Source organism: Hirundo rustica, chromosome 5 (assembly GCF_015227805.2).
Source record: "Hirundo rustica isolate bHirRus1 chromosome 5, bHirRus1.pri.v3, whole genome shotgun sequence".
Lineage (NCBI taxonomy): Eukaryota > Metazoa > Chordata > Aves > Passeriformes > Hirundinidae > Hirundo > Hirundo rustica.
The window spans coordinates 56737666-56752438 of NC_053454.1; the positions used below are offsets into that span (position 1 = coordinate 56737666).

General features: G+C 40.3%; 1 protein-coding gene across 1 annotated transcript in view; it reads left to right on the top strand.

The window, feature by feature from the left end:
• The window catches only part of PTPN13 (protein tyrosine phosphatase non-receptor type 13), a 111061-nt gene that overhangs the window by 76335 nt on the left and 19953 nt on the right, over positions 1-14773 (top strand). The window contains exons 16-26 of the mRNA XM_040063863.2: positions 231-413; positions 1393-1555; positions 4703-5123; positions 5291-5388; positions 7164-7220; positions 8535-8627; positions 9931-10038; positions 10710-10841; positions 11041-11507; positions 12518-12661; positions 14350-14443. Coding sequence (XP_039919797.1) covers positions 231-413; positions 1393-1555; positions 4703-5123; positions 5291-5388; positions 7164-7220; positions 8535-8627; positions 9931-10038; positions 10710-10841; positions 11041-11507; positions 12518-12661; positions 14350-14443 — 1960 coding nt within the window. The remainder of the gene's footprint in view (positions 1-230; positions 414-1392; positions 1556-4702; positions 5124-5290; positions 5389-7163; positions 7221-8534; positions 8628-9930; positions 10039-10709; positions 10842-11040; positions 11508-12517; positions 12662-14349; positions 14444-14773) is intronic.

Genomic DNA, 14773 nt, shown 5'->3' on the forward strand with positions numbered 1-14773 from the left:
TACTATCAAATCTTAAAACCCTCAGCTGATGTGTGTCTGTCATAGTAGCTGTGAACTATAAGTGAGTGGAATCACCAGGCAGAGAGGATTATTTCTGCTAAAATCCATGCATTAATACGCACATGTGAAAACATTTCTCGAGAGATATATAATATTCATATAGTGGTATGAAAACTTGTGATGGCTTTAAATTCATACTCAGAGAAGTTTCATTGCATTGATATGTGCAGTTGTGTCAGAGGCTCACAGAATATGGAGTTCACCTTCATCACGTGCTGCCTGAGAAGAGATCCCAAACAGGAATCCTACTGGGAGTGTGCTGCAAAGGAGTTGTTGTTTTTGAAGTTCACAACGGTGCCCGTACACCTGTACTGCGCTTCCCATGGAGAGAGACCAAGAAAATATCCTTCAGTGTAAGTTGGTCTCTTTTCCTCTGTGTGTACACATCTATAGTTGTGTCTCCAGTTTCTGTGAGTTTTTTGTTGGTTATTTTTGCAAATTAAGGTGCTGTTTTACAGCATAGTCTGGCTGTTGTATTACAGGATTTAAATAGGAGTTTTCATGTTTCAAAGGTTTTATTTTTTCCTTAGTTTGCATGGATAAGCTTAGTGAAGGAGCACCAGACTGAAAATCCTGCATTAAAGGACTGGGTACAGGCAAATGCCAGTACTCAGTATAATTAGGAGATGCACCTATGTTGCTTTTAAATTATATTTCCAAAAGTAGTTAAGTTAAATGATAAAAGATAGCAGGCTGACACTTGATCTGGACAACATCAGCCAACTTGAGTGGGTACACCATAATCTGGTGATCATGTGTCAGTTTTTAATGAGGCATTGAGCTTCAAATGCTTACCTTTATGTAGGTATTGAAAACAGCACTTTTAATTCTGTTTGATACTTATTGAGAAGCTACAGCCCATTTCATCTGTGAGGTAGTTTTGACTAGAATGGATAAATTCAAGTTTAAAAATTACTTAAAAGATAAGTTCAAGACCTTTACATTAACTGAGAGATTTGGTAATTAGATCAGCATTTAGTTATTTTTCTCTTAAAGGGCAGCATCCCTTGTGACTTCCTCAGAGGCCTTTGAAAACCCCATCCAGCAAAATGTAATCGTTCTGGTTGTCATTGCTCAGCACTAACAGTAACAGAGACTGATTAAATAATAATAAAGCACCTTCTCATCTAGCCCAGGAGCAGCTTTAAAGAGCTACTTTATAAATCTCACATTACCTTTGACTCCTATTTTAATAGAAATCTCTCCCATCAGTGCATTTTGCTTCAGGAAAGTTTGAATGCTGTAACTGTGCAGAAGCAAATACAGAATTCTTTGTAGGCTAAAAGAAATAATTTGTCTTCGACTTTTTTTTTTTCTTTCTCCATTGTGTAGAAGAAGAAAATAACTTTGCAGAACACATCAGATGGCATCAAGCATGCCTTTCAGACTGACAATAGTAAGACTTGCCAGTACCTTTTGCATCTCTGCTCTTCCCAGCATAAATTCCAACTACAGATGAGAACCAGGCAGAGCAACCAAGACACTCAGGACATTGGTAAGGACTGTCATGCTGTGTTAGTTTCTATTAGCAATCTATATGTATTTTTGTAAGGAGAAAAACTGAACTGGACCTTCAGTAATTCTGCTCTGTGTGTGTAGATCTACATTTGGAGGGTTTATACTCTGAAGAGACTGTACCTAGATAAGCTTGGTTTGATTTTGTTTAAGGGGTGAGAAAGGAATTGGGAGAACACAGAAAAGTTGGCGCACAGCAGCTCCTCTAAACGAAAAGGACTCTAAAAACAGGTCGCTAATAGTACTTCCCTCTTTAATTAAAGGCTTTTTTGCCTTTTCTTTCAGAAATATCTTGAAGGTATTTCAATAACAGGAACTTTACCTTTTGCTTAATGTGAAAGGGTTTGGTTTGATAATGTGAAATTAATGGTGTGATCAGGGGAGTGTGAGTAAAATAGGGAGCACTCCAAGATGCTCCATCTCTAAGCTGCAGGTGCAGCTGTCTTTATTCCACTTAATGTTAGGTGGACCTGGTAAGGACCAACACGGATACTAATCTGTTTCCTTCAGAATTTGTGTGCGTAATAGAAAATGTAAAGGCATTCTTTTTAGATAGAAAATATTAAATGGATAATGTAATCATTGAAGAAACCCATCTGTACAAACATCTTCACGGTTTGGAGCAGAGCTCACTTGGCTGGCTGGCCTTCAGCATGGTCTCAAGTGCTGTCTTGGTCAGTCTGCCTGCTGTCTTTGTTCCCTGTTATCTGTCTGCATTCCTGTTAATCCAGACTTCCACTAGTGTAGCTGGGATGAGGTTTGATCCCATTGTTGTGGATATTGTGATCTCTAAAAAAAAAAAAAAAGAAAAGAGGAGAGGTGGGAGTGGGAAAAGGCATGTGGCAACTATCCAGCCATTCTTCTGTTCTGTTGGGCTCAGCCAACTTCAGGCAAAGAAATAAGACCAAGTGATTTAAAGGCTTTGTACCATTCTCTGATTAAGAGTTTGCTTATCCTGAATTGCAGAGAAAAGAAATACAGGGAAGGCTTTCTTCGCTAGGCAAACTTGGTTGCTCTTAACAGATGTGTTGTGCTGTGGGAATCTGGAAAACAGCAGTTGGCTTCTGTGCAGTGCAGATCACTTGGAAATCAGAGGTCCCAGATTCCACCGATCACTTGTAATCAGAAGCAAACAAATCAGCATTATGGTTAACTCCAGCACACTTGTTATTAAACGTAAAAACAATTAAAACAAAAAATTTGCCATTGTCATAACTTTTGAACCCTTAATATGTGTCAGTAAAAGCTGGTAGTTGGAAGCACTCAGCGAAATAGTAAAGAAAGTTACATACATAACAGCAAAGAAAAGGGCATTCTGGATTCCAGAAAGGGCATGTGGAAAAACAGAAAAAATGAAACGAGGGTTGAGTCAACCTTACAGATGATGAGTTTTGGGCATGTGAGAACTTTCAGTTACGGCATTGGCAGAAGGTTTGAAAAGTCTGATGTCTATATAATATAGTTAATGATGTGAAAGTATTCATCTGAAATCCATAGAAATTCGGCTTGATGTTCTCAGAGGGTAAATACAATGTCAAGAGAAGAGATCTCAGCATATTTTATTAGGGTACTCTTCCCCGTGATGGGAACACAGCAAGTGCAGATATCATTGATGCCTTCTAGTCAGAATCAGGAAATTGGGATTTGTGGATTTCTGGTCTGATTGGGCAAAATCATTCTTCTGTAGCTTATCTAGTTTGGTGGCTGTGGCTAGAAGAGGTGTTTGGTGTGGATAAGGAGGTGGTAGTTGTACACTAATCCACCTGATGAAAGGACAGAAGAACATACCTTCCACAACTGTCTTTACCAAAGCTATGCCTGTTGCAGAGGAAGCCTGAGTTACTGTGGTAGTTAATTCCAGCATGGGGCATTGGAGGCACTAAAGTCTTTTGGAATGGCAGGACTGAGGCTGCATTTGTCAAATACACTCTTTTCTAAATGCCACAGTATTTACCATTAAACTTAATGGGTGATGTGTACCAAAAAGTAGTATTTTCCCTTCGAGTTACAGTGCAGCTTCCTAAAGCAGCTTGTTTCCTACATGTATGTAGGGTTAAAAAAACCCACTGGGTAGCCCTAAATCAGAAATATATATGCAGCTGAGGATTGCGTTTTCTGAGACTTCCCTGTGAACTGACTCCAAGACATCAGTGAAGTTTGTGAAGGGTTTAGGTAGCCTGATTTCCTTTACAGCCTCTAACCAGCCAACAAGTTGCCACAGCTTATCAAGTTCCTGTGTGAGAGCCAAGCCACAGGAACTTAACTGCTACCCTTAGGAGGCAGTCAGGGTAATAGAAAGGAGCCCTGCTCAGCTTTGCTCGGAATTAAGAGGGGTTTAGGCTAAGATGTATTACCATGAATTTGCTTTCAGCTAAGAACATCCACCCAGACAGTTCCCACGACTCAGCTGACAGTAATTTAATTACAGTCCAAGACCTGTTTCTCGCTGCTGCTTAAGGGAATCCTCGCTAATGAGTCAAAAAGTCTGGCAAAGCCCAGACTGTTTCATGATAGGATGTTTGTGGCAGGGGAGGTCATTAAGTGCACCAGAGTGGCCTGGTCCTCTCTAACCTGGCAGAGATGCTGCCAAGCCCTGACAGCCTTGCAGCTGTACTGTAAATGTGGGGGGGCTCATGCAAAGAGAACAAAGCAATGGGTGGATGGAAGTTTGGTAGCATCTGATAGTGTGGAGATGAGGGAGCCCTAATTGTTCACATCCTGGAAAAGGATTTTATGAGCAGATTAAAGGAAGTGTAGTCTTCCAGGTCACTTGGCTTGACGATATTATTTGTTTTGCAGAAGGAGATGATGTGCCTGTATATAAGTCAACAGCAGCCTGACAGGGAATAGAAGTCTTCATGTTAATAAGAGGATAAATATTATGTGTTTCTGGGCTTTGGGTTAGTGTAGTGTCATGAACTCCAAACTTTGCTTCCTGAGCAAGCTCCACGGTGGGTGTTTATATATCTCTGATGATGTTATATACTGCTAAGCATCTTGAGAAAATACATTTTTTAAGAGTTAGTTGCTTAAAAAACATACATTACACAAGGTGGTCACACTAGCTCTACTGAATAACTTCAATTGTTGGGGATTTGTTGTTTGTTTTGTTTTTTTATTTCCACAGAAAGGGCTTCATTTAGGAGCCTGAACCTTCACGCGGACTCTGTCAAGGGCTTCAACATTGGCCGAGCCATCAGCACTGGCAGCCTGGCCAGCAGCACGCTGAACAGACTCGCTGTTCGACCCCTGTCTGTCCAAGCAGAGATCCTTAAGAGACTGTCCTGCTCGGAGCTCTCGCTCTTCCAGCCACTTCCTGGCTCTGCAAGGGACAAGAACGAGAAGAGTCCGTGGGAGGAAAGACCCAGAGTTATGAGCAAGTCATTTCACGATCTGAGTCAGAGTCACATCTCTGTTTACCCCCCGAGGAAAAATGTTACTGCTTTGAACTCTTCCCCCAAAAAAATAGAAGATATAATGGGAAGGGTCTTTCAGCAAATGCCAAAATTTGATACTGGATCAGCAACGGGAGCATTGAAACCGAGCAAGTAAGAGTCTCTCTGACCACCCTGCAGTATCTTTGTGTACAGTCAATGTACATTTTGCATCAGTTTTGATTTATTATTCATGCCATTATTTTATTACATTGATCCTTCCCTCTCCCAACTTCCTCTTCCCTCTGTCTGGTTCCCCTTCTCTCCTTCTCCCCTTTAAGTTCAAAATCTCATGCAGGTTTAAGTAGAAGCCCTGAAAGAAAGAAAAATGAATCAGACTCATCATCCATTGAAGATACCGGTCAAGCCTATGTTGTAGGTCAGCATGCCAAAAATCATATTACTGTATTTACTAACTAACCTCTAAAATTGCTTTGGGTGTAATGCTTTGATATATCTATTAACTAATGGTAATATTCCGATTGGAAAGTGGGGGCAGAGTATCACGTGTTAAGGTAATCCAGGACATTATTGCAGTGAATCCAAAAAAAAATCCTCCTTTGGTCAACACCAGTCTGTGCACAGGAGTGTAAAGTAAAAGCTGTAGCAGTAACCAGCTTCCAGGTTGTCACTTCAGGGTGCCATTTGGTTGTTTGGTTAGTCTTCACAGTCTCTTTGTGAAGGCTGAAATTTTTTAATGTTTTCTGTGGAAAGGATGTAGGGAGTGGTTTTTTTGGAAGTGACTGTTCGGCATCAGCTGGGTATTGGCCAGTGCCTCTAAGTAGAAACTCCACGCTCTGGAGTTTTTTCTTTTATTTTGGGGTGGGTTTTTTTGTTATTCAGATATAATAAATTAGTTAAATTTTTTTGCAGTACATTGGGTGTTTCACAAAAACACCTTTGTAGTAAGGTAAGCCAGATGCACTTACTCCATTTTCTTGGCAAGGATTAGTATGCACACAAATAGTCCTACTATTAACTAAAAGAGTGAGTTCACATTAAAAAAAAATACTTTCAGAGCAGCTAAATAGATTTTAATTAACACTGAGTTATTAAACATGAATTTTTAGCACTTGTGTGTTAACAATTTCTGGTTCTAGAAGCTTCCCTGTTATAACAATAGAAACTACAATGACTGAAATATTTGCAGCCTTAGATGCTGGTTGGCTTTACTATAGTTATAGGACATCAAAAAAAAAAAAAAAAAAAAAAGAGGAAGATGTCAAAGTTTCTGGGGATGGGGGTCATTATGAACAAACTAAAGCAAGCAAGCAAAGCAGAGTGACATCCCACATCCGCCCCCAGTGCATTTGAAGCCAGGACTGACTTGGGACTGGTGCATTTTCAGTGCTGAGAGCATAAATGCTGAAGAGTGAGATGAGGCATGCAGGTTCTGTAGTGACTGGTTGCGGCCATTTAGCCCTTTAGTTTTACAATTAATATGATCATGTGCTTACCCATAATCTTCTGGGCAGTAGTTCTGGTGAGGGTCTCAGCTATGTGTGAAAAATATCAGGTGAAACTTCGGGGTTTGTAGGTTTGGAGAAGGCCAGGGCTGCATTTCTAAGAAGCCAGAATTATCTTCCCTCACTTACTTTCATATATTGGTACATTTATTATTTTATCTTCTTTGAAGTGGGGCCATATTTGCTTGGCTGTGATAATTTCAAACAAAATATGATTCTATATGCAAATGATTTTAAATAGAAGTACTTTGAATTGCTTGTTACTGCAGCAGCTTATTTGTTCCTTTACAAAATCTTACAAGAGACCTGTTGTGTTCATTTATTAGGTTCAGCATATTCAGTATTCCATACTGTTAGAAAATTTAGTCTTTGACTTCATTGCTTAAGATCCATTACCTTTATCTGAAGTTAACCATGGTCATAAAGGCCAAACCTCTGTCCTTCCTTTAATTTATTGCCTTTGCATGAGCTATCATCTATCTGAACCTTAAACTACAACTAGAGTACATGAGTCATTTGGATTCGCTGGTACAAAGCTAGTTTTATGTTTATGCATTTTTTTTAAAAAGTAGTTTGGTATTGTGAATGAGCTCATGTGAACTGTGTAACGTCTGAAATAATTCTTGGTAGCTTTTGTATTTAAGAAAAAGGTTGATAATAGTGTCTAATACTTCCATGCATGCCACAGGTGTTAGCATGAATACTTCAGAAAATCTTCTGTCATCAGCAGCATTAAAAGAGAGTGGTAAGTTGACGAGTAATTAATTCAGTCAGTTTGTCACTTGCAAATGCTTCACTCTTCCACCTGTCCTGTGTCTTTGGTATTCTTAAGTGCCTCTGCCAGTTAGCTAGATGGGACCTTTTCCTGAATCCAGCTCCTAGTATTTGTTTTGGATTGCTTCTTGGGGGAGGTTTAGACATCTGTGTGGAATGTTTTTCAAATATGAATAGTGTCTGTTTGGTTTGGGACTTGAAGGGTGCTCTTACCTACCAGATCTTGCTCTTGAAAGCTCATCTCCCTTACTTAGGAGGTTACTGGTTCTGTGTTTTCTTTTTAGTTCTTTAACTCTTTAGGCTTGATGTGGTTTTGTGGGAGAAAAAACTCCTTTTCTGGGTGATGTGCAGCCTGCTGCCCTCTCCTGCATCACTTGTTCTCTACTTGTAGCGGCGTCTGGAGCTCATTAGGTTTCTGCAGCTGTGGATTGCCTCTTCCACTTAGGGTAAAAGTATCCCAGGCACTCCTTGAGCAAATGAATGTCTTCTCTAGGAAGCAAGTCCATGAGTTCAGACTTGCACTATGTTGTGTTTCCTGAAGTTTCAGGAGATTGGGCTTGTTTGTTTGTATTTTGTTTGATTCGCTTGTGGGGTGGGTGTTAGTTTTTTTGTTGGTGTTTGTGGGGTTTTTTTCTTCACCAAATTATTCTCCTTGGGTGTCTTAAATGCCTGGGTCTACTTCAGTCTGATGGGAAGCCTCAGGAGTCAGAGTCCTGTTTGGAGGATGCTCAAATTTTAGGAGAGGTGGAATCAGCAGCCTGTGGAGTTGCAAATGGGGAAGTAAACTTAAGCAAGAGAAGTTTAATAGATGTCTTTTAATTCTGGTGTTTTTTTAATGAAGAAACCATTAAGAGAACTCATTGAGTAACCTTTTGTTAATTTCATATAATAACCCTCAGTTTCAATTTTACCAATATGTTTGCACCCTCCCCACCTATGAGCAGAGCACTTAAACACAGATCTAAATATTTTCCTGAACTGAGACTAATGAAGTTGAAGATTCTGGGATTCAGTTAGATTGTCCCTCCATGAGCCTGTGCTAGCTGCTTTTCTTAGGAGGAGTAAAATATTTTTAACTGCTGAAGATGGAAGTGGGTTAGAAGGGTTGTGGAGGGTTTTTTTTTCGTCTTTGGCCATGGCTTAGAAGATGAAAGTTGAACCCACTAGATCAAAACAGCTTTTCAAGTTATCAGAGAAGTAGTATTTTTTAATGGAAAAGAACTTTAAAGTGGACCTGAAGGGAAGTGTTGAGATAGTGTCTGATCATGAAGTGTTGGCTTTACAGTTGACTCTCTTCAAACAACACAGAACAGAGTTGCCACACCAGAGAGAGAAATCACTTTGGTGAACTTGAAAAAGGATGAAAAGCTTGGCTTAGGTAAGTGGCTTTAAAATTGCTGTTGACATGTATTTCTAGAAGACAAAAATAAAGTTTTCTGGTTTGTATTTAAGCATTTATTGTAGAACTGAGCAAAGGAGTTCAGGCAGTAGTTGGATTTTGAAGGCATTTAAAATGCACTTTTTGTGATGTTAAGCAAGTTTGTTTTTCAGTTTTCCCATATTGTAAATGTAAGATAATATTTATATTGTGAACTAGTCATCCTAGAAATTGGCCTTTGAAGTTTATCTCTGTGCTCAGTATAGAATTTTGTCTCTGTGAAACCTCACAGCTTTGAGATGTGACAAATGCTTTAAATGAATGCTTAAAAAAAATTAAAAAAAAATAAAAGCATTATGTCCTAATTGTGGAGTGTTTTCCTTACTCCTATAATATCAGATGAAACACTGATTTGATGTTTAAGGAGGCTGGGAGATGAGATATTTGCATTACATTTCTTCCTCTACCACTGAGGCGGTTTTTTTCATAAACCCACATAATTTTTCCCTGTATGAGTAATGAAAAATTTGGTGTCAATGTTGTGCTTTAGGAAGACTCTTTAAAGGACATTGTTCTGCCATTTAAAATCAGACTGTAGTGTAAATTTGAGAGAGGAAAAAAGTCTACAAGACAGTAATACTTAGTGTTTACACTGTACAGTAATGTACAAGTTGAGCAAAAAGGAAAAAAAGAATCAAAGAAATGTACTATTTCTCCTCTTTCTTCCCTGTGCAATTTATGGTACTTTGCTGTTTTAGCTGGAATAGAGAAGACCTGATATCTTCTACTTTATTTCTTTTATTCATGTGGAACATTCATTCCAGGTTTACATGGGAGAATGAAGAGAAATAGATTAGAAGCCTCAAAATAAAACAGGGAGATTGAAAACTCAGATCTCTAAGACCAGGGTCCAACTTCTATGTGAAACATCGAACAATTGAGAAACCCAGAAATTTTTATGTGACAGAAAACAAATTTTATCTGCTCGGAAAATATACATTTCAATTCACTTGTTTGTGTGTTTCTCTTGCCAGAGTTGTCTTCTGTAGCCTTTGCTGGAGTGTCTTGAACAGACAGACAAAGTCTAAATTAATTGCTTAAAAGAAGAGTATACAATAAAGCTTAATCGAAAAGCTTCACTGTTGTTTTCATGTAGATTTAAATTTGAGGTGTCTGGGGTGTTTTACTTTACATTTATTAGAATGACCAAGTTTTTTGTTTGTTCTAAAATATGGACTTGTATTACATTACACGATGATCACTGACATTTTTGCCTGCTTTTTTGCCTGCCTTTTTTTTGTAGGCTTTCAAATAGTCGGTGGAGAGAAGACAGGGAAACTTGATCTGGGAATTTTTATTCATTCAGTTATTCCTGGAGGGCCAGCTGATTTGGAAGGAACTCTAAAACCAGGTGAACAGCATAAAATTCCACCTATGGCTCTGGGTATCACAGTTCCTTACAATGGTGACCTTCAGTTACGTTCCAGATAATTTCTGAAAATTAGTGATACTTCTTTGTTAAACTGTATAAAAACATTGATCATACACATCAATGTAAAAACGATAAAGCATGAAGGCAGAAAATTGAAGTTACGTATAAAGATAAGGGCTTGGTTTTCCATTGTCTGTCTTGCAGATGCATTGTAATTTAAAGTTTTTAAAACTCAGTATCCCTACTTGGATTTTTGAAAAAAGTGAAATGGAATCATATACTGTAGCTGTAGTAGGGAGAAGGAGAAATTTTTTTTTTCTTCTCATTTTACTCCGTGTCTTGAACTGAGCTGTATATTGCTCATTTTACTTCTGATTTCTGCTTTTTTTTTTCTTTTAACAAAGGTAGAAATCATAGTACGTAAAGATTTGGCAGTTTTAAAAAGAGGAAATATAACCGATTTTTTGTTGTCTGATTTGGGGTTTGGCTTTTTTTTTTAATGATTAGAGTTCCCTATTCCAGCATCACTTGAAGCTGAGTAATTTTTAATCCATGTGTTGTGTACAGGTTGTCAGACCTGTACTCCACGTTGTCACTGATGGGTAAAAATGTAGGTGTTGGGCTGTGTCTGAACAACCCCTTTTGTGCAGGACACCGCCTCATATCCATAAACAGCACGAGTTTGGAAGGCGTCAGCCACCACGCAGCGTTGGAAATCCTGGAGAGCGCTCCTGAGGACGTGACGCTTGTCATCTCCCAGCCCAAGGACAAGCTCTCCAAAGGTAGGGATCTACATCTCTCCTGTAAGCAGCCCCAGCCGGCTCGGGCTTGGAATTGCGCTCAGAGACGGAACGAAGAGGTGTGTTAGGGTAACCTTTGGCGAGGGTAAAACCTTCCTGGGTTGTAAGCTGAGAAAAGGGTGTCGTGCTGCAGATAAGGTGCTGCCAGCTGCTGATGGCTGTCTTGTCTCCTGGTTTGCAGCATCGTCTAACACTGCTCATATCAGTAATGGAGCCAGGGGTTACTTGAGGAGGCCCTCTTCAGTGCAGGACAACGAGGCAGAGTCCTCCTCGGAGGAACACAACCGGTGCCGTGCTCACCAGAGGCCTGTTTCGGGGAGCCTCTCCGCATTGCCGGGAGCCAAGCGGGATGGAAGCATGAGCTCCCAGGATTCCAGGACCGAGAGCGCCAGCCTGTCCCAGAGCCAGCCAGCCGGCTTCTTTGGCAAACGCACGAGCGGGAGAGCCCAGCAGGATGCGCAGCATGGCGGCGACTCCCAGCCTGGGGGCTCCAAAGTGATGGAGAAGAGAAGATCCTCGTCGGACAGTACCCGAGCGAAAAATAAAAGGCCCGGGGTAGTGGAGCCTGTGGAATATTCTGACCGAGGGGATTCTGACATGGATGAAGCAACTTACTCCGGCAGTCAGGAGCAGCAGCCGGCTAAAAAGGCATAGTGGATTTCATATGAATATTTCCCATCAGTGTGGTAGTGGTATTGGAAGAGCCGTCTCTGGGTGTCAGGATGTGAGGGAAGAGCAGCCTGGCCTAGCCTGCAGCTAATGCCTAGTAGCTGATTTCTAATAGCATGGTGATTTTGTTCAAAATAAATGGAGAAAATCACTTCTGTAACTTGAAACTACTTTCCAGCTTTCCAAAGTCACAAGATGTGTCTTATTAGAGGCAGATTGTGCTTTGGGATGAACTTAGAGTGCACTTGCTGAGGCTGTAGGAAACCTCCTTTCAATTCTGTGTGTTTGTCCAATATGTTCATAATCTAATGACCAGTCCTAGAGGTAAGTTTATTCACTTGGCCGATAAATGAAGATTTTTCTAGAGGAAAGTAGGAGTGATATATCTGGAGTGGGTAGCAGCAGAACTCATTGTCTTCTGGGATTGATCTAATCCTTGAAAAACTGCTCTTGTGCATTGAAATTCAGCAGTGAGTCATGCTCTTGAGCAGACACAGCTTGCTGCTTCACCTTTCCAAAAGGGCGCAATCACAAGTACTACAAATTTATTTTCAACTTGCAGTGATTCCTCTGTTCAGCTGATGGAGGTTATTCAATTAAATTGCCGCAGCCCCTGCTAATTAATCCAACAGACTCTAGGCTGCTGTAATGCTGAAGTACTGCAGTTTCAGTGTAACCAGCTCACTTGGACAGTAAAGACTTGGCTGCTAAAGGCCAAGCATATTTCTGTGCTAAACCTGTTCAGTGGCAGGAATGGAAGAGGTGATGCAGTGAGCCTTGAGTCTTGCTAATTGATACTTTGCCAGGTGGACTCCTGGCTGTGTCTGACTCAAACCCCCACCCTTAGGGTCTTTGCTGTAAACATCTGTTCTAAAGGCAAATCATTGTCTCTTTTTGTTTTGTTTGTTTCTTTTTTCTTTTTCTTTCTCTATGTCTTTTTTTTTTTTTTTTTTTTTTTTTTTTTTTTTTTTTTTTTTTGGTAAATAAAGGATTCTTCCTCATCGAATACACCAAACAAAGTGAATTCTAAAAAGGTTTCTGCAACGCTTCTTAAACCTGGAGATATCTTTGAGGTTGAACTAGCAAAAAAAGATAACGGCTTGGGAATAAGTGTCACGGTACTGTTTGACAAGGTTTTTAGATGTTTTCTCTTTTTCTCTACTCCCAGCAACCCATTAAATTGCTAAATTACAAGGAAGCAAAATATTTTCTGCAATCACTTTAATTATGTAGAGTTATTGATGTGTGATTCATCTTACCAAAGATGAAAAGTAATGCTATTAATTTATACTAATTTTCTTGTCATCTGCCCTTTAAGTAATTCTTGTTTTTTGTTTTATGGTGGAGCCCCAAAGTCCTAATAGACTCTTATCACAGATGCTGCTTTGTGAGTACAAAAGGCAAGATGGTCCCTTGTCCCTTGCTACCTAATCTTGTGGCAAATTTGCCAGGAAGGCAGTGAGACCCTCCCAGACTGGCACGGCGGGCAGTGGAAGCGGTAGTGTTATTTAAGAGTACTTGTGCACTCTCAATCACGTTCACCGTGTTCAGTGTTCTCCCTCTGCTGGAGAAAAGGCAGAAAACAAAAAAAAAATTATTTTTTAAGACTGATTCCTCTTCAGGCTGGAAGATTTTTTAGATAGTTTTATGTTTAGGGTCTGTCATACTGCAGAGTGGCACTTCAGGGAAGAAGAGAATAATTTATGACTGAGATGCACACATTTTCCATTGCATCTGTTCTTGTATTAAAAAATACATTTTAATGTATTTTAATATTCAGCTATTTTTGGTGGAGGAATGATTTGCAAGCCTAGCACAGTTTCCATATATATGGCTAGGGTTGTAAGAGGAGCAGAATGAAATTCTGTTATTTTGGCCTCCCAGTCTATTCAAAGTCATGTTCCATTGCTTGAGACAGTTGGAGGAACAAATGTTGAGCAGGAGTTTGTTACTGAGTAGCACCAGACCTGCTGTATGCATGCACTGGCTTTGTAGAGATGTTAGAAGATGCCAGCCAATGCAGAGATTTCCCTTAAGGGGTGACCAGGTGGTGTCTTCACTGCCCTTTGCTTTTCCAGCCTCCATTCTGCCCCTGCATTGTTTTGCTGGGCAGTGGTGATGAGGAGAGGTGTGCAGTTACCTGTGGGTTAAGTTTGCACTTGTAATACTGGGTGCTTTGGGGGGGAACATTAACACACTGCTGGTCTTCCTCTTCCCTCCAAGTCTGTGGAGCACAGTGAGCCAGAATCGCACAATGGTTTAGGATGGAAGGGACATTTAAGGATCATCTAGTCCTACCCCCACCGCAATCGGCAGAAAGGCCAAGGCCCTCCAAAAACAACGTCAGCTTGAGCAGCTTAGACCTTCAAACTTGTCTGAGCTGAGAGAAAACAACACCCCTTCATTTCCTGTTACATCAGAGAAGTTGTGTTGGAGTAGGGCACTGCATGGTTGTGCATCTCCTGCTTTGGCATGCTGTGCTCTTGCACATCTCTGAGCTTTGGTGTGCATGGAAGCATGTAAAGTCCAGCAAAATGCAGACATGTTTCTGCTGAAGGACATTTATTTTGTTTTGTGCATTTGCATTGTGATGCATTGTGTTTTTACAGTCTTCCCACCCCAACTGCATTCATAGCAAATTGCATGACTGCGCAGAACATGCTTGATGTAACATTTTGGTTTTGATAGTTTCGCTGGTTTTTCTACATGCCAGTAGCCCAAATGCTTCCTAAGAACAGTTTTCCTTGTGTGATACTGTGTTTAATTACTAAGTATTCTAACTGCAAAAAGACTAACAATCCTATTTGTGTTTTCTGTTTAGGGTGGTGTAAATACTAGCATAAGGCATGGTGGCATTTACGTGAAAGCGATTATTCCCAAGGGAGCAGCTGAAGCAGATGGCAGAATAGAAAAAGGTAGGATTTCCATTCTTTCAATGGGGACTCTTAATGTGATAAAAGGGGCAGAGGACTGTCTGTGGGGGACTTCCTATCCTTGTACATTTTTCACTGAGCAGAAGAGTGGCTTTTCCAGGTTGTTGCTGTTGTCATTTTAAATATTGCCTTGATAGCTAATTCTGCAGGTGAAGGTGAAAAAACTAATGTGGAACAACTGCAGAACCAGCAATGCTGAGGCTGTGGAGGGGAAAAACAGGAGATCCCACAGCCTGTGGGATTTTTGTTCTCTAAAGCAGCCTATGTTAATGGAGAATGCTTCTCTGTTCCAGGCACAGAGAGAGAGGGCTT